General features: G+C 39.3%; 2 protein-coding genes across 2 annotated transcripts in view; one reads left to right on the forward strand and one right to left on the reverse strand.

Moving 5' to 3' along the window:
- Nucleotides 1–4,012: 4,012 nt before the first annotated feature.
- Nucleotides 4,013–13,432, forward strand: LOC122784050 (N-lysine methyltransferase SMYD2-B-like). The gene is made up of 12 exons (XM_044049114.1): nucleotides 4,013–4,264; nucleotides 6,187–6,250; nucleotides 6,869–6,979; nucleotides 7,080–7,140; nucleotides 7,832–7,956; nucleotides 8,519–8,586; nucleotides 9,469–9,571; nucleotides 10,100–10,210; nucleotides 10,307–10,427; nucleotides 10,717–10,891; nucleotides 11,072–11,180; nucleotides 11,923–13,432. Exons 1-12 carry the CDS (start codon nucleotides 4,095–4,097, stop codon nucleotides 12,001–12,003), a joined length of 1,299 nt encoding a protein of 432 aa, XP_043905049.1. The 5' UTR covers nucleotides 4,013–4,094; the 3' UTR covers nucleotides 12,004–13,432.
- LOC122784049 (tyrosine-protein phosphatase non-receptor type 14-like) overlaps nucleotides 12,285–14,297 on the reverse strand; it is a 36,753-nt gene continuing 34,740 nt past the window's right edge. The window contains exon 20 of the mRNA XM_044049113.1: nucleotides 12,285–14,057. Within this exon, the coding sequence (XP_043905048.1) occupies nucleotides 13,929–14,057 (129 nt within the window). The 3' untranslated portion in view covers nucleotides 12,285–13,928. The remainder of the gene's footprint in view (nucleotides 14,058–14,297) is intronic.

The raw sequence follows: 14,297 nt of genomic DNA on the forward strand, positions 1-14,297 counted from the left end.
AGTGACATTGATTAAATTAGTCTAGAAAGAAGACACCACTTTATGGCATAGATTTTTCGCACATGAAAATTCTGCATTCCTTTAAGTCCATTAAGTACTGCTATTCTTTAAGAAAATTGCCATTAAGATCAGATCATTGACAATTGCCATCATGGAAAAGGCCCATCATAATTCCCCAAAATCAGTGCAAATATCTTGAAATTGCTCAAGCAAAAAAAAAGAAGACATGTAAAAAAGGAAAAGCAGCAATTGTAACATGTGAGAAGTTTGGAATTTGACAATTTAGAAAAGCAAACAATTAAGTGAAATCTTCTAATGCATTACTGGAAATCATGAACCAGAGCAACCTGTAGACTTCAGGTTTCTCCATGGAGGCGACCATGAGTCTTAACTTAAATACACAATGCCTGTACACAATGCCATCTAGTGTGCTGTCCAATTAAAGGTTCCAACAAATCCAAGGATACTGACTTAAACATCACTGAAACAAAACGCTTCCTCATATGTGAATAGTTGACTTTTTGCATAAAAAAAGTTCTATCTCCAAAAGAGAACAGTCAAACAGGGTTGTAATCAATGTATTATGAGCCATGTAAAAATGTTAGCTAGTATGAAAGCCCAGAAGAAAAAAGAAATAGACATACACCTCAGACCTCAAAGGTCAGCTCTACAGTATCTATTTAATACCACCGTTCTGTCTCCTTTCTGTCCTGTCTCTTACTCTGTTGATTTCCCCTAACAGGGTTTCCTTGAGAACTAAATCTACTTAGGATTTATTGTTTCTTATTATTTCTCATCATTGGGAATTATAATCCTTTCACCTAATCCGCCCCTCTCCCTCCCTCTCTTTCAGATCATATTCATCAAGATCATCCCCTCTGACAAAGCAAGAAATCAGCACAGTGGTTAGGTCTAAAGAGATCCCGCACTGGAACACGGGGGTTTCTTCCAAATCAAATCAGGTTCCTCTGATGTAATCAAGACGAGACGCCAAAGACGACGACATAATCTGCCAGGGACATACATGCCTGCCTTACTTGCGCTTTATTAAAAATGTGGAGAAACAAATCTTTAGATTGAAAGACTGTAAAATAGAATTATAATAAATCAGGGGGGAAACTAGGGCAAGGTTGGATAAAGCCTTTAGATACAGATGAGGGACAAATCTTCACATTGTAGTGTGTGCCTGTATGAGTTTGTGTGAATGAGATTGAGAGGAGGAGTAGGTGCATGGGCATGTTGTGTTTATGCATGGCTGCTTATAACATTTTTCAATTTACTTAAGATCAAGTCCCTGACCTGACATATCTCTCTCTCACACACACACACACACACACACACACACACACACACAGAACTCACTTAGTTGTTGCATAATCTGTCTGCCTCTGGTCAACTGTGACAGGCGTTCCTCATCATTTGACGGTGTACTTACAAATAACACCCACATGATGGCACAACATGACAAAAGTGGGAGACCAGATATGACCTTCAGGGATCTCTTTATTAATCTATCAGGGCCTAATCTTCTAAAAAATAATTGTATAGTTAGTACATAAAGCAACAAAAGCCAGTGTTGTAACATTTAAATAAAGTTACCTTTTCCCAGACTGCAAAGACAAAAAAATGTAAAAGAGAATAGATATTTATAGAAATTTAAAATGTATCAGTTAATATAACTTATAAATGATAGATTATGTTATAACAAAACACTTGACTGTAGGCCTTCACTCTATATAGGGTTTTCACCACCAGATGGCCTCATTGAACTACTGTAAAAAATCCTAACACTACTCACACAGTATCTATGTTTATATTTGAGTGGTTGATTGTGTTATTGTTATTACTGTTGTCGTTTCACGTAGATTTTTGGAATTTGCAATCTCTGCTGCACTCTCTAAAAAAACGCTGGGTTCATGAACACCTCCTTAATGCTCTGTGATGCTGCTGAACATCATTCTGTCCATTCTACTACTCTACATTAGTCTGCTGTGGTGTTTTCTGTGTGGATGGATAACGTTACGGCGTTTGTTCAAAGAGAAGCGAGTGTGTGTTGATATGAAGAAAAGTGGAGGATAATAATAGTGACTGAGAATAGCACAGACATCATACATAAGCAATCACTGAATTACAGAACGTCCTACAGTTGCCCCATTATTGAAGATGGGTTCATGTTTTTCACCATTTCCTCCTGTACTACTAAAATAATAAACAAAATGTGAACGTAAACAACATGATTGAAGGTTTGAGTCAGTATGTGTTTATAGTAGCTAAAACGCTAAACTGAATAGATAACAATACAACAAACAGTCAGTCAAGGGTACTGTATTAAACCATGAGGAAAACACTATGAGCAAAAACAAACTAAAATAAATTAATATTCAAAGTACCCGTTCATCAGTATTTGCAACAGTCAGACAAAACAGAAGCCACACTACAGCATTTTTGCAGAGTTTCAAAATCTGTATTTTAAAATGCCAAAAATGCAGCCATAAAACATAAATAAATATTAAAGTATGAGCCCACAGTAGGACAGAGCTGGGCAAAGTAGGAAAGAGGTGGACTCGAGTCAAGTCACATGACTGAAGTTTGACTTAAGTTGCAAATGAGGACATGAGACTTGCTTGGCTAATGTTGGTAAAAGACTCAACTTGACTTAGACTTGAGTAAAATGACACAAATGACTTTACTTATGGAATATTTACATTTTCTCAAATGTTGAGTGAACATGGAAAAAAAAAGACAGAAAACATTGGGTGTCTGCTTTTAAGGCTTGAATACAAACCTGGCAACCGTGCAACACCGACAATCTAACTAGTTAAGGTGAAACATGACGGTTTTTTAAGCCTAGTATTTGAAATGCATTTGCAGACCTAATGTCAGTATTCTTTACATTATAGGCTCTGCAGTTGTTGTTGTTTTTTTGATGTTACTTACAACAATTCAGTTGTATGAGACCATGAAGCATTCTTTACATTGTATCAGTAATACAGTGTTTCTGTTCAAAATCAGAAAAGTCAAAAGTCTTTTAAAGATATTTAAATGTGGAATAAGATCTGGGAAATCCTCTTCATCTACTATATTCATACAACTTGACTTGATTTGCTTGATTCTTGCAAGAATGACTTGCTTGAGACTTGAATTGTGAGGTAAATAGTCGAATTATGGCTGAGTTCCATTTATCTTAACTAGTTTCAGGATGCATTCTGGTTCACTGGTACACTGTCCTGACTAATATGAACTGAACACGGTCATAAAATAATCAGTTACACCTGCTGTTCAAAAGGCCCACTGTACCTTTCTCTGCGTTATTGTTGTTTACACAGTTTCCCACACAACACACAGTGTTAACTAAATCCTACCTGTGCAGCAGTCACTCTGGAGAAATGGCCTCGTGGTTGGAGTTCAGTTTCTGTCTCTTCGAGTCTGTAACAAAGCAAACAAAACGTCTCACAGTGACGCAGTAACAAAGCCGTTTAGGGCTCAGTAACATAACGTTGTGTGACGCTGTAGCAAACAAACAAACAAACAAACACACCTGTCTCGTCTTCAAGCAACAACCTCTGCTTCTGCAGCGGTTTTAAAAACAGCCTGTGACTGTGTTACACTTGTCAACTGCACCAGTTTGTTTTCAGGTGCCTCTTTTCTTCCTCTGTTCTAACTTTTGTCGTTTTTTAAACTAACGTTCCTTTCCTTGAACTTTCCTTGACCGTTTGCTAACGTCGCGTGAACCTGGCGTCCTGACGTCTTACGTCATCACGTAATCAGACCCCAGAGTAATTTACTAATGGGTGTACCTATAGTTCATGCTTTTCTTATTTCATGGATATTCTCCTTTGTTTAGCGCCATTGGTTTTAATGCTTTCTGAATTCAAGTGTTTAAAGTGTGTAAAGTAAATAAATAAATAACATCTATGTGTCTATCTGACACATGTCACTGGTGATGCCACAGCGTGTGAACTATTATTGGGCACGGTGACGCCCTGACACTTGGAGTTTTTGGAGCCACTGCCACATCCCACTTTACTCTGTGCGCGTCTGAGTGAAGAGAGACTGTGAGCGTAGACGGAGCAGAGGAGGTGAAGTGCACGGCAATGACAGGCAGCATCCAGGGACTGCAGAGGTTTGAGAGCCCGGGGAAAGGCCGAGCTCTCCGCGTTACCAGAGCCTTTAAAGTTGGAGAGCTGCTGTTTTCCAGCGCCGCGTACTCGTATGTGCTGTCAGCCAAAGAGAGAGGCTGCTACTGTGAGTTCTGCTTCAGCAGGTAATCACTGGATACTTATTTATACCTCCATGTGTTCATTTACTCATCAGAATAATCTTATCATTTTAAATGACATGCATTTATATAGGTTTTAAAAACACAAATACTATTGTTGCATGGGTGTGTCCTGAAAACAGAAGAATAAAACACTAATTAAGTATAAATCTCATTCTCTGAATCACCACTGACCACCAAACACATGCAGTGCCACATGGGCTCTCACCCACAAAATCTATTTCGGTTGTGCGTCTCCTCTTCCTGAATGGTGATTCCTCTGTATTGTCTTTCACATGCACCCTCCATCTTTGTGAGGTGACCATGAGAATAAGATTATGCTACCTTTATGCGACCATGGTTACATAATAGAGTTTATTTCCACCAATTACCAACAACACTACCACAACAATAATCCATTATAGAGACACATACAATTTCATATTTTTTTTAATTCAGTCTATGGTGTAAAAGTAAGGTCATCATAAATACATTTCCACTATTATCTTTCTTCTGTGTTCCTTTTAGGGATGTATTATTCCTTAATTGTGCACCTTATTACTGTCATTAGCCACTAGTTAATCACTTGTTCTTTTATTTATATATCTTCCTATTTGCATGATTATAAACCTTTTTCTTCATGCAGCAGTGACAATAAAGTAAATATAACTGTTTAAAGATACAGTGTATAATATTTAGGAGAGATTATTGAAATAACTATACTACCTATAAGTTAGGGTATCATCACTTTTTTGTGTCCGTTACCAATATCACAAACTCAAGTTTCTACTGATTCCGATAGTAGTCATTATTAGTCAGTCATTTTTTTGACACCATTCATGAACTATGAAGCTGTTAACAACACATTTGTGCTGAGTCCAACTGTGTAACAAAATATTGTTCTCCCAAAAAGGAGAAATAAACAGCCCAAACTCAGCTAAAATATTGATTGCTGATTTGTATTTACATTTTTTGCAGTCTGTGCAGAGTGAAGTGACCAGCATTGGACCAATACTGGTCACTATACAGCAGTAGTACTTTTATAATTATGTTAAGCAAGCGTCTTACTTTACTGAGGCTGCCATTTTGTGTCATCACATTCTTGCAGTAGATATTTTGGGTTTTGAAGCAAACAAACAAAAAATGGCCCCTCCCACATAAACCCAACGCATAAACAAAGAAGACGAAGAGGGAGGAAATGAGACAGTTGTGATAGAGTATTTACTTTCTTTCGGGTACGTGAAGGCCTGCACCGTAGTTCCTAACATGAAGGAGGGATTGTTGCACTCTGCAGTTTCCCCATGACATGTCACTGATTCTTAAACGCTGGACTTTTAAGTAGAGTCACTTGTTACAGCGCAGACCACTGTAACCTCACCTCAACCCTAAATTTAACTGTGACCTAATTTTTTTCAACCTCAATCTTCCCAACTTTCTTGACCATGACCATGTCAATCCCACACATTTCCAGTATAAATGTGAATTATATAGACATTTAGATGTTGATTCAGTCAGATGGGAGTTAGAAATAATGCCTGTTGAGACATATTGTTTTTATTAACACTGTCACAGCCTGTAAGTGTCTCTAATCTGCGTCAGTGGACTTTTGGACTGCTTTACTGTTTCACTGTGATAGAGAGACAGCTGCTCCCACAACAAGGACAGCTCTATTAATACCTCAGAATGTTTTAATGCCCTTCGTTGCTTTTCATTTTGACAGGCCACGAGCAACTGCTGCTTCCTGTCTGACACTCACTCAGAGGCCAATGCACAGATCTATACACACACAAGTCATGATATATGTTCTGCGTGGTCTCTGAAAGTGTGAGACTCTCTCAGTGGCGTCTTTACAATGTGCTACTTTTTTATTTATCTAATTTATAAGATAATAGAACGTCTTTTTCTGTTCTTTTTTTTGTCATTTGCAGAAAAAACGGTTTGGCAAAATGTGGCAAGTGCAAGAAGGCTTTCTACTGCAATGTGAAATGCCAGGTAGGAAATACATCCCATATTGTAATGTAATCAAAAGACCATGACACAGCATATGTTGGATATCCCTTACAACCTCTGTTAGGTTGATACACAGCTTGCAGCCATGGTTGGTTGGTTTCTGGGTGTGAACAACAAAATAAACTGACGTGAAAGTGGTCACAATGACTCATGACTTTGATTTTTTATCTAATAAGTCAACTATCATCTCAGTTAATGGTTTTATCTCTTACAACAGATTTTGTGTCACTTTATTGCAGTGTTTTTGGTAAAAACTCAGACAAATTTGCCCGATGAAGGTCCAGTACAGAAGCACTGTTTCTCATTTTGAGTTCTGCCTTTTATTTCTTATGTTTTTTAATTTGCATGAAGCTTAAAGCTCAGTCAAGCCGAAGTATAGACTGACAAATTACTGTAATGACCATTGAATGTAGTGGTTAATTGGCAAAAGGTGCTGCATCCATGTTTATGGATTTGCAGCTCCAGATTAACTTTATTTGGGCGAGAGGGGGCAAAAATGATATTGTGCTTATTGTTATGTAGTTTCAACCTACAGGGTTCTCCTGTTTTTTTTGTTGTTTTTTTGTTTATGTGATTACAACATTTGTACGTGTTGTGTAGAAAGGGGACTGGGCCATGCACAAGCTGGAGTGTTCGGCAATGACGGCGTTCAGAGAGAAATGGTGCCCGTCAGAGACGGCCCGCCTGGTGGCCCGGATCCTCGCCAAGAAGGTTGAAGAAGTTTTGAAAACATACACGTGTGTGATCATTGTCTGGCGTAACCTGTGCGATCGTTTATGGTTGTAATTTTCCCGTGTATTTTCCCCGACAGAAAACGCAGAAAGAACGATGTGTGTCTGAGAGGATGTTGCTCATAGGGGAGATGCAATCACGTGAGTATTTGCTTATTGTTCTTTTTCCACTAATAAGCCGATTAGTGTTTCGTTATAGGGACAACAGACGTACACACGGTCAGTTTCCATGACTTCTGAGGAGATTGCAGTGACTTACACTCATTTCCTGGAGACTTACTCTAACCTTAACCTGAACTACTACTGGTCTACTGACCTTAACTTAACCCTAACATGAATTCACCTTAAAATGGAACACTTTACATTATGGAGACATGTCTTCCGTGTGGGAATAAAAAGGAAGTCCCCATAAGGGGACTATGTTTGACTATGGACAGATTAATGTCCCCATACACACAGTTTGGCACACAGTCACAATCAGATAATAGTATATGTGTGTGATATGGTGACAATGTGATGTGGCCATGACACAGCCTGAGTGGTGAAGGGGAGCTGTTTATCCTTGTCCTTTTACAGTTGTCAGAGCTTAACAGTGTGGAGGTGAGGAAAAGCTCTCTAACCAGCAAAGACCACCAGAGGAAGTGAATTTGATCTAGTGTCTGTCTGCCATTCAGACCTGGGACGGCGCCCAAATTGCTGTTGTTGATTCAACGCCAGATACAATTCGGGTCACTGCGGCGACAGCAATTCACTGGACATCCAGTCTGAAAATTATACACAACATTTTACGTTTGGTGTCTCATGAAAATGTTTGTCCTCCTTCCTGCAACAGACGTGGAGGACATAGACAATGAGAAAAGAGAGATGAGCGAGGCAGACATCGCTGAACTGCATCGCTTTTACTCCAAAAACCTGGATTTTCCTGATCACAAAGACCTGCTCACGCTCTTCTCCCAGGTACCACACACACACGTTAAACTGAGCTCATTGAGCTCAAGATGATCCACTGATTGTTGTGTGATATCTCTGTCCTCCGCTGCAGCTTAAGACAAACTGTTAAACAGCCTGATTTATACTCACCAGCCACGGTATTTACACACAGGACACCTAATAAAGTGACAGCAGTGGCTCTTGGTGTGGTCTCCTGCTGCAGTAGCCCATCTGCTTCAAGGTTCAACGTGTTGTAAGTTCCCAAATGGTCTTCTGCACACCCTGGTTGCATTTTAGGTACTTTTACTGTTGCCTCTCTATCATTTTTGAACCACTCCTCTGATCCCCTGCATGAACAAGGACCTTTTCAGAGCGACTGTCCTCGATGTGAAAAATCCCACTAGACCATGCAAACGTGCCACGTTATGTCACTTCATATTCCTCCCTATTCAGAAGCTTGGTTTGCCATGTGATTGGCTGATTAGTAATTGCAAGCAGGTGAACAAGTGTACCTAATAAAGTGGCCGGTGAGTGTATACTTAAGCGTGTTTCTCTGTTCTCTCTCTGCTCTGTGTCCTTTGTGGAACAGGTTGCCTGTAATGGTTTCACTGTCGAGGACGATGAACTTTCCCACTTGGGTACTGCAGTTTACCCAGAGTAAGGCGGAAAACTCATGCATATACATACGATATACATACAATACAACACATGTAAAGGTGTAGTGCACCACACAGTATCTTCTCCCTCCTGACACAAGATTAACGTCATGGTTTGTTTATCTCTATTTAAACGGGAGTGTATTAGGGCCATATGAAAAGAAAAAAATAAAATTAATTAATGCAAATAAAACAGCATTCATTCTGAGATTAAAGTCAGAATTATGAGAAATTAGTCGGAATTATGAGATCAAAGTCAGAATCCTGATATTAAAGTCACAATTCAGAGAATAAAGTCAGAGTTCTGAGAAAAAAAATCTGGGATTAAAGTCAGAGATTAAAATCATAATTCGGAGAAAAAAAAATTCAAAAGTCAGGATTTTACTTTCTTTCAGAACATTTTTGTACATGGGCCAAAATACTCTTACTACTCTTCCGTAGTATTTGCATACATGAGCCAAAACAAAACGTCATTCCTTTCCGGGGCTGTAATTTAATCTACATATCAGTGTTCAAAGCAATTTAAAGCAACCAACAAACGTCCAAAGGAGGCCTGACATGTCAACTCGTCTTCTCCAGTTGGTGTTTTGGTTGTAAAAGATTCTCCTTGCTGTGACTGTGGGTGAGTTCAGTTTTAAAATTGGGATTGTTCAGGTGAAATCTCCCCCTCAGCTCCTTGTTAAGCTATTTCCAGCCAACAAGTCAGGAAATAACCACATGTCCTCTATATATATAGCAACACCACGTACAGATAAACTGTTTATGTCGCCGTTTGGGTCATTGCTCTGTCTCATTTTGAAGAAAAGGAAAGTGGAAAGTGATTTTATTTTTTATTCTAATATCCCGCTCTGTGTCTTTGGTATGTGTCTGTGTGGATCCACAGCGTGGCACTGATAAACCACAGCTGTCTTCCCAGTGTCATAGTCACATATAACGGGACATCAGCTGAAGTTCGGGCTGTGCGGGACATGAAGCCTGGAGATGAAGTGAGCAAAGGGGACAGCTGCCGTTAGAGGGGGTTGGGTTCTCTCTTTTTCTCCCTTTTTTTTAAGTGCATGTGTGGAGGAGCTCTGTGTGTGTGTGTGTGTGTGTCAAATTACTCAGAGTAGTAGTTTCATTTCAAGTAATATAAGAATCATTCAACTTTATTTACTTAAATAATGCTAAAGTTTTGGGAAATGCATTTGTTCACTTGCATATATACATATTTATATTTCCCTTTAAACAGTTTCAAATTGAAGATTATTCTAGCAACCTTTTAATCAGTGGTTACCCACAGGACCTTTACATAATAATCTACTTTTAAAACACATGTTTTCCTCAGTCAGAAGACTTATCTTATCTATTATATTAACCAGAAAAGGTTTAAAAGGCTTCACAGTGAAGAGGCTGGTCAGGGGTTATTTTCAGAGCTGAGATTTGAACCTTTAGTTCAAGTAGTGCTGTCTGGCAGTGCTGTCTGGCAGTGTTGTGCAGTGTGACGCTCACACGCTGCGTTTCATTTCCACCTGTAGGTGCTCATCAGCTACATAGACCTGCTTTATCCAACAGATGACCGCAACACTAGACTGCGAGAGTCCTATTTCTTTACCTGTGACTGTCAGGAATGTGAAAGCAAGTCCAAAGTAAGACTCAGAAAAGAAACAAAAAAATAAAAATGCATAGGTAATATTGTGCGGAGTTGGTTGACTGTCATCGTGTGGCTCTGTCGTCTCCTACAGGACAAGGCCAAGTTGAAGTTACGTAAGAAGAGTGACCCCATCGAGCCGGAGGTCATCAGCAACATGGTGCGCTACGCCAGGAGAAGCATCAGAAAGTTCAGAGCTCTTAAAAATGAAAAAGATATCCTTTGACGGCATTAAATAACACACTTGGACTCTCTCGTGTTGTCTACGCTGAGAACTTTTACAATTGGGAGTCCAAAAACCTGCTTTTATGTTTATTTTTTTAATGCTTGAGAGCATAACTTCCCCTTCCCTGCTAAAAAAAAAAAGAAGAAATTGGTTGATTTGTTTAATGAGTTACACAAGACGTTAGTCACTGTAGACTTAAGCAGGGTCATTTCAGTGTCTTCCCCACCTCTGATCGTGTGACCAGAGTCTACTTCAGTGCAGCCTTGACTCTGTGGCACCCCCTAGTGAGCTGCTGGAGATGTGCGAACAGACCCTGGAGGAGATGGGAACCGTCTTCCACGACTCCAACGTCTTCATGCTCCACATGATGTACCAGGCCATGGGCGTGTGTCTCTACATGGACGACGTAGAGGGAGCGATCAGATACGGAGAGAAGATCCTCCAACCTTACATGTAAGAAACGCTGAAGTTATTTAGAGGCATTATTCTTGTAAATGGGTAGATATTATTGTTAAAAATTGTAATAACTATAGGGGAATTCTTTTGACTTGTTTTTAGGCATCATGTGCATTTTGCTTGTCCTATTTCTGCATCTGAGCAAAATCAGAACATATGAATGTGTGTCCAACGCAGGCAGCTTTACCCGCCCTACTCCCTGAATGTGTGCTCCATGTACCTGAAGATGGGCAGACTGTATATGGTGATGGAGAAACACGCAGGGGGCATTAAAGCTCTCAAGAAGGTAATTATGACATGTTTGGATTTTCTTGCCACTCTCATACGCAGACACAGAGGACTGTTAGGAAAACAAAATAAAGACAAAATAGACCTGAGTATCATTTGAAATTCTACCCTGACACAGCTACTGGTACAATACCCAAACAATCTTATTATAACATCTTGCTCAGAGGAAGATAGAAGGATAATCCTATTCAGATTGCAAATCTCTTTTCCGAGGGCGTCTTGGTTAAAAGGCAGCAGCAACACACACACACACACACACACACACACATCAATAAAGAAAACTCATACAAATTACAATAAGACAATAACACACCAGCAATTTTGATTCTAACTCCTTCAGAAGGAATTTAAAATGAGCCAGAGAAACCAGATTTTGGAGTTTTAAGGGTTTTCTCTGTAGATTGTTCCAGTCTGAAAGAGCAAAAACTGGAATACCCTTTTTTCCCCACATTCTGTTCATACACTGAGGACAGAAAGTGTCCTGAGAGTTGTGTCCATCATTTTTTTAAAATTGAAAATACACACAGAGGTAATGAGGAAGCAGCATATGTACCTCAACTATATTAAATTGAGTCTAAACTTAAAACAGGAGACTTTCTAATCAAGGAATTAAGTTGATTCAGTTGCTGCTCATTTAAACTTTTAGAGCAGTTTCATACCCACCAAATCTATACATTTTGTACATAATTTCTTTCTGTAAAATGTTGTAAAAAAGAAAAATCACCTTTGTGTGCCCACAGGCGATGGCCATCATGGAGGTCACTCACGGGAAAGATCACTTCTACTTGACTGAGATGCGCAAAGAAATAGCACAGAAATGAAAAGAGAGGCAAGATGATGATGCTGGAGGTGACTTTGGTGTCCCTGACTGACTGCAGACACTCCTTTTGATTCGGCGTTTTACAGAACTGTACGCACTTTCTCCTGCTTTTGTTAGTGGAGTGGAGATACAGATGAATATACAGCAGTTTTAGTTGTGAGAAGACAGTGGATTTCTGACTCCTTTTCCCACCAATCACCTGTCACTGATACTGTGAGAGTCTCCGAATATTTCAAGGTAAAAGGAAAGCCCTTCTTAATAAATACATTTGTGGCCACAGTCTTAAAGAAAATAAGGCTTTATTGCATAATAAGCAAGTTTGACAGTTTCGTACATGTCTGGGGAGAGAAAAACAAAAGACTGACAACGCATATACAAAACCTATTTACACATACTTTGAAACGTATTCAGGAATTTGGCCGAAAGAAAGAAAGAAAGACTGGGGGGGAAAAATTAAATATTAATAAAGAGTGGAATGCCTTGTGAGAGAATACTGTCGTAAAAAGAGAACTGAAGTGCAACAAAACACTTATATGTCAAGAGAGAGCTTATACGTATCCAAGAATATATACATTGAAATATATGTAAAAAAAAAAATGCATGCATAGTTTATTATGTTGCGGTATTTTTAGGGTACCAAGTCAAAAAAAGAAGAAAGTGATATAAAACATTTGTAGAAATCTTTTCTCACATGTCCGTTATGTACAAAGTTATTTTTTTGGACACGGCTGGCTTTGCATTACATTTATTTTAACATGTAACAGATCATTCTGTAGAAGGTGGTTTCAGATACTTGGAAACACAACACAGTACTAACTGGGTTTGGATCAGGTGAGTACACACAACTGCCTTTTTATGGCAAAGACTTAACGCTTATGTTTCAAAAACAATCCCAGATTTCAGACTTCTCTGGCTCCTGGTGACAAATCCTTACCTGAGAGTTAGGTAAATGATTTCAAATGTTAAAGTAGCTTTTATACCAAAATAGCAATCAATAAAATTACTGATTTGACGATTTCATTTTTTGGAGGTTCCCGTTTCATGTCTCAACGCAGCATCATAATACAGTATCTGCTACATATACAGTATAAGGACACAGTTTCCTATTGACTGCAGATGCCAACGCTCGGATATTTATAAAGTATCTCCAATCAACTGGAGAGGATTTTGAAATGGTTAAAAGAGACGGCAAAGAGCGGAGATTCAAGGAAACCGCTGCTGAAAGGTCCTTGGTTGAAATGTGTGGAGAGAAAACGGGGAGAACTGGGAAGAAAAGACGAGATCAAAAGACCCGACATGCTTGTCAGTGATCTGTACAACGGCAAACTTGACCTCATTGTTGATAGAAATAAATAAAATTAAGAAAAAGTAAATATTTGCTGTATTCATTAATACTCTTGTTAAAAAATAAAGGGCACATTTTCAGAACAGTGATGTAGAGAATGGTTTTTGTTTGGCAACCCTGTTCATTAAGAGTTTAGCAATAATACTGCTGCCACCTACTGTTCATGCAGCATCAAGCCATGTCTAATAATGGCTTGTGTGAAACTTAGCAACAGTAAGTCTGAACAGTAGAAGTGAGAAAAAAGAAGAGCGCAATATCTCGTGAGCACCCAGGGCATGGAGACACACCTGCAGGAGAGATACGCTGCTTATTCACCCGACCTGCACGGAGAAAAAGCACTAACGTGCATGCTCCACACAGAAAGACAGGTCCAAGCTTAAAAAAAAGAAAAAGAAGAATGAAATGTGAACACACTGACCATCAGTTTAGATGCACACCCACACAAATTCCTTTCGTTTGCAAACCAACAAAGTTCCACAACGTCAACCTGGAAAAGGTCAAAATGAGGGTGGAGTTGCTTCTAACTCGGTTATTAATCAGCTGTGTCAGTCCACGTGTTTACATCAGTACCACCGTCATGCTTAGATGAGGCGGGAATTCTTAAGAAACTGGATGAGGACCTGGTAGACAAACTTGTACTGGGAGATGGTCTGAACCATCAGCATCCTCTGCTGCCGCAGCTCCGACAACATGGTCGGAACTTCCATTGGCTGAAGAGACACAGAAAACAATGGGGATGGAACTTAGAATGAGAGAAACAAAGACTAAAAAGGAGAAGAGACAAATGATGTTGCAAACTTTCTATATTACACAAGACACTGTTTATCATTTGGAATAGCGATTTGTGACTCTTGGGATGCAGATACATGTATCCTGAGGGAAAACAGCTGTGGTTCTAAGTCATCTCAACTTGACTTAAACTTTCCTAGACCCTCACCCCCCTCCAGTCC

This window comes from Solea senegalensis, linkage group LG17 (genome assembly GCF_019176455.1).
Source record: "Solea senegalensis isolate Sse05_10M linkage group LG17, IFAPA_SoseM_1, whole genome shotgun sequence".
NCBI classification, from domain to species: domain Eukaryota; kingdom Metazoa; phylum Chordata; class Actinopteri; order Pleuronectiformes; family Soleidae; genus Solea; species Solea senegalensis.